The sequence below is a fragment of the Propithecus coquereli genome, unplaced genomic scaffold (assembly GCF_000956105.1).
Source record: "Propithecus coquereli isolate 6110/MARCELLA unplaced genomic scaffold, Pcoq_1.0 Scaffold10, whole genome shotgun sequence".
Taxonomy (NCBI): Eukaryota; Metazoa; Chordata; class Mammalia; order Primates; family Indriidae; genus Propithecus; species Propithecus coquereli.
In genome coordinates this window covers 2,961,096-2,964,595 of record NW_012133858.1, presented here as the reverse complement: position 1 = coordinate 2,964,595, position 3,500 = coordinate 2,961,096, and the positions used below count along the sequence as shown (strand labels likewise).

The 3,500-nt window shown below is 36.3% G+C and overlaps 1 protein-coding gene across 1 annotated transcript in view; it reads left to right on the top strand.

The window, feature by feature from the left end:
* POLQ (polymerase (DNA directed), theta) overlaps nucleotides 1–3,500 on the top strand; it is a 147,229-nt gene that overhangs the window by 105,801 nt on the left and 37,928 nt on the right. Inside the window, exons 22-23 of the mRNA XM_012639541.1 lie at nucleotides 1,166–1,292; nucleotides 1,898–2,019. Of these exons, the coding sequence (XP_012494995.1) occupies nucleotides 1,166–1,292; nucleotides 1,898–2,019 (249 nt within the window). The remainder of the gene's footprint in view (nucleotides 1–1,165; nucleotides 1,293–1,897; nucleotides 2,020–3,500) is intronic.

The window sequence follows — 3,500 nt, the reverse complement described above, 5'->3', positions numbered from 1 at the left end:
GTGATTTATTTTTACTATCTTTTTTATCTGCCAGTGTTACTAATAGAGCAGGGCAGTGTGCTATTAAATATTACTATAGAAAAGAAGACAATGTGCTGATGTAGAAAGAGCCTTGGATGCCTTCCTCTGCTAATTGTTAGCTTCATAACATTGAACATGCCATTTACTGATAACAATTATATTAAAAGTTATTAATTGAACACTTGTGCTAAAAGCTAAATAATAGGGACATAATATCAGAGTTTTATTCAGGAAAACAATGTCCAAGGCACTTAAATAGCCTGATGAATATCAGAAGAAGATGAAATTGTATAAAGTAGCTAGTAGACAGCCTGTTACAATGAAGAGTGTGTCATAAAACAGAGGGTTTTAGTGTTGCTGTATATATTATAAAAACAATAACAAAATTAATTACTCAAACTTTTTTTTGAACAATGCTTATATGTTTCAGAGAAATTCAACCAATAATTAAAAAAGCAAAATGTAAAATATTTGGGGGGAAATAAAGCCTTTATAAGCATTTTTTAAAAATACCTTTCTGTTTATTGGAAACTGTATTATTAACCACATAATTCTAATCTCCACCTGATTTAGTACTTCTCAGTACTATTGTTGGTTATCTTGATGAATGCTGATGATGATGAAGAAAATCGGCCAGGTGATATCTGAAAGCGATGGGCTTTTAGAGGCTTCAGTGGTCATTTCTTTTAAGATTTATTTGATTAGCCTTTATTCATTAATGTGGCTGCTAACATGCTATAGTGCTGACATCTGGTACTCACTTTAGCATAGGAATAGTTCAGTTTATCAAATTAGTTCTCATCATGGGATTGTTTTCTTTTTAAAATTTTTTTCATATTACATGGCTGGATACTTTCTGGGGGATTGTTTTCTAGAGCACTAGGTGAATGTAAAACATTACATTGTAGCTGATTCATATATTTATTCATTAGTATGGTCTTGTACTTTATTTTGTCATTGTTAGACACATGAAGATGAAAAATATTTTATTTATATATAAATTTATTTTTGGCATTGAGCATGCCAAAAATTTGGCATTATTTTTGAGCATGCATTTTTAAGATAATTCAGAAATACAAATATTGTTAAGATAAATATCATACTTTGTTTTCTAATTTTATGTTTTATTTTGCTTGATTTTTAGGACGAATAACCTTTACAGAACCAAATATTCAGAATGTGCCAAGAGATTTTGAGATCAAAATGCCAACACTAGTAGGGGAAAGCCCACCTTCCCAAGCCATAGGCAAAGGCCTGCTTCCCATGGGCAGGTAGACTGTTTCTCTATATCTGTATTAATATACTTTTGTGAGTATGAATAGCTCAAAAATAGTTTACTAGACAAAATTATGAAATTAGTTTAATTTTTATGTTCCAGACATACCCATTTATGTTCTAGACATTATTCATTTCAAATCTATAGTCTGTCTATAAAGAAGCTAATTGATGGTGAAAGGCTGAAAACATGGACCTCTAATTAAATCAACAGCACTATATGCTTAATTTAAGTGAAATACTAAAGGGAAGAGTTTAGCAATGTCAGTGACATCCCCACTCCCGCCCTCCCATATACACATAAAAGGAAGGAAAAGCACAGATATTTATATTAGATACGGTCAAAGAGATTTGTTGAGTTCAGGTAAATGTTGTGAATTATCTCAGAAGCAGTTTATGGGAAAGGCTATTACAGAAATATCTTGATGTTTAATTCAGTGTTTGCTATAAGAAGTCATCTAGTATCTTTGTTAAGCTTCCAAGTGAGTTTCAGATGAGGTTGTTAAGTTTCTTAGATGGAAATATTGACTTTACCAGAAATCAGATCTTTTTCATATGTTTGAAACTGCCTCATGTCCATTTGATGATGTTTGCACCACAGAGGACAAAATAAGAAGGGCTGTAGCCTGAACCCTGGGCGCCAGGCACAGATGGAAGAGAGAGCTGCAGATAGAGGAATGCCATTTTCGGTTAGCATGCGACACGCCTTTGTGCCTTTCCCAGGTAAGGTGGCTGATAGTGTTTGAACTTCTCATTGCTGTGGGAATGTTTTTTAAAACACTGATAAACTCTGAAGTATGGTGAGACTCAGAAACATGCAATGGTCCCTCTGTCTTTTCTCTCTGCAGTGGAGCTTGTTTCTCTCTCCCCTTTGCTGTGCCAGGCCTACAGCAGTCGTCATTGTCTTCGTAGTATGTGTGAAACTTCTGTGCTGTGTGCTTACCAGCAGCAGTCTGCTGAAACCATGTTTTCTGAGGTCATTGTAAACCTCTTTGCAAAATCCTATAGATTTTGTCAGTACTCATCCTCTTTGACTTCCCTGCAGTATTTGTCACTGTTCATCAACTTTCTCCGTCCTCAATTTCTCTCCTCCCTTGACCTCTAAGGGCACAATTTGTCTCTCTTTCTGACTTGCTTTGGTCTTGTGTTTCTTCCTTTTTCCACACTGCTGCTTCCCTTTGCTATCCTAAGGCTGTCCTCCATCTGCCTGATCTCCCCTCAGTACTCTAATCATAAACCTTTTTGTCTTCAGAACATTTGGAATTTGTGATCTAACTCCCAGATCATCCCTACTATTAGTATGCATATTTGCTCCTCTATGTTTTGCCCACTGGTAAGTCCAGGTGAGTGCAATTAACCCTCTGAATTTATTTAAGTTCCATCAGAAACATATTCAAAGGGTGAATTCAGGTCTGGGATAACATGACCTGCTTGACAATTTTTAGTTTTGCTTTTTAAGTATGAACTGTCAGCATGCAAAATTCAGTCAGAGTTACCCAAAGGAGTCTCCAGAAGGTCTGTGTGGTGTATGGTAATTTAATGGAAGTTATGCAATCCTGAGTTTCTCTGTTTGTGTTCTAAGGGAAGAAGCATGGCTGGATTTAAAAGCAATATTATTTAATAGGAATTTAATGTGAGGCACATTTGTAGTTTTAAATTTTCTAGTAGCCACATTATAAAGATTTCCCCAGTTCAATATTTGAAAGGTCTCACCAGATTCCACAGAGTACACTCACATGGGGCATTTATTTAGAAGCAAAGGATATGGTGCAACAAAAGAAAGAGAGTGTAGGTAAGTATTTGGGGTCCAAGAGACATTCCACGTACAAGCTCCCAGACGTCTTTATTCACACAGAGGGACCACACTTTCTCTCTGGCTTGAACTGCGAAGATCTGTAAGAGAAATCTAGGCGTAAGGAGAGAGAGCTCAAAGCAGAGGTTCCCAGTGGGACTTTTATGCCTCTCTGGCTATATAATCAAGCCAGGCTGACTTAATTGGTTAGGCCAGTGGCAAACTATCAGTAAAGAAACTAAACCTGTGGATTAGTAGGGGGAATTTCAGAGCTTAATTTATTGTTAATCCCACTGCCCTAATTTTGGCCAAGAGTCAAAAACTGGTTGTCCTGGTGTCCCTGGAGATGGACGTAGAACTTTTCTAGTTCACCTATCTTCTCTATCTTCTAAATACATTAAAATGGTGGTGG